The sequence below is a fragment of the Lottia gigantea genome, assembly GCF_000327385.1.
Source record: "Lottia gigantea unplaced genomic scaffold LOTGIsca_68, whole genome shotgun sequence".
NCBI lineage: Eukaryota > Metazoa > Mollusca > Gastropoda > Lottiidae > Lottia > Lottia gigantea.
In genome coordinates, this window is record NW_008710315.1 from 4,335 (window position 1) to 5,883 (window position 1,549).

The window sequence follows — 1,549 nt, forward strand, 5'->3', positions numbered from 1 at the left end:
AAGAACCAATACCACCAATTTACAAATCTCCCCTTTTACTCCAATCTCCAATTCTGTTAGACCTCTACCTATAAGTTCACCTGCTACCCCATCAAGACCTAGATCCAACCCCGAAACTCCAAGATCATCAACCAATTCTACTTTCCGTCGACGTCTAAGCTTAGGTTCTAAATCACCAAACCATCCTCGTCGTCTTGATTGTAACAACATGGACACTCCCTGAAGTAACCAAACCAACCATTATCATAGGATCTTCAAATATTTCCCGAATTCCAGAGGTCAACCAGGACACCAAAGCAGAATCTTATCCCGGAGCCAAAATTAACCACATCATCGATATCCTTACAAAGATTAATCCAACATCAATACCATCCAAAGTTCTTCTCCATACTGGCCTAACAACAAGAATGAACCAGGTGAATCCATCCACAGACAGATGCTGGAATTGTTATCCCTCGCCAAAACCAAATATTCCAAAATTAGGACAAACTGTTGTCTATTTAAGTTCTCGAATACTTTCTCCCCTTGAAGAAAGACTTCTGGACAAAGGGTTAACCTTTATACCCACCCATAAACCATTTTCGATTGAACCAATTTTGACGTCGGTAACTGAAGTTCAGAGAACATTTAAATTGAATTATTATTTTCGCGAAAAACTTGGCCGCGGTAAACGAATCAAATTTACGGATAGGTCTGGCTGGAATCCACCAGATAATGCGATTGACCGAAATATTTTAACTATTTGCGACAATTTATATGAAGAAATTTCTCATTTGCCTTTGGTGAATGAGAAAAACAATCTTACCAATTTTGAACGAAAATCTCTCAATAATCTAAAAAATGACAAAAACATTATCATCAGGAAAAGTGACAAAGGCAGTTGCTGCGTCATTCAAAATCGCGATGACTACATTTTTGAAATTGATAAACAGTTGAAGAATCCAAATCACTATCGCCAACTTGATACACCTATTTTTATGGAAACTGCGCGAGAAATAAACAATATTCTACAAAATTTGGTAAAAAAGAAATTTATGTCAGAAAAGCAATATGACTACCTTTCCGCGTCCACCGAGCCTCGCCAACGACACAGTTACACGCTTCCGAAATTTCATAAAAATCCCGAAACTAAGTGGTCCGTTGCCAACAAAATTCCTAAAGGTAGACCAATCATTTCTGATTGTTCTAGAGAATCATACCGAGTTTCAGAATACTTTTTACTGCCACTAGCATGCAAACACCCTTCTTATCTGAAAGACACAACCGATTTTGTTGAAAAAAATCAAGAAATTGGACATTCCCGAAAACGCGTATTTCATTTCTTTAGACGTAACCAGTATGTATACCAACATTGACAACAATGTTGGTCTTGACGCCGTCCGTAAGGCATTTGTTCGATATCCATGTTCTGATCGACCTGATACAGAGATTTTAGATTTACTTAAACTATGTTTAACGCGCAATGACTTCTTTTTTAATGGAAAAATATATTTACAAACATTTGAAACTGCTATGGGCAAACGATTTGCCCCTAGTTATGCGAATATTT

The 1,549-nt window shown here is 37.4% G+C and overlaps 1 protein-coding gene across 1 annotated transcript in view; it reads right to left on the bottom strand.

Annotated features, from left to right (window-relative positions):
- LOTGIDRAFT_167616 (hypothetical protein) overlaps positions 1-1,549 on the bottom strand; it is a gene marked incomplete at both ends in the record, with an annotated part of 8,423 nt that overhangs the window by 4,028 nt on the left and 2,846 nt on the right. Inside the window, one exon of the mRNA XM_009065123.1 lies at positions 69-219. Within this exon, the coding sequence (XP_009063371.1) occupies positions 69-219 (151 nt within the window). The remainder of the gene's footprint in view (positions 1-68; positions 220-1,549) is intronic.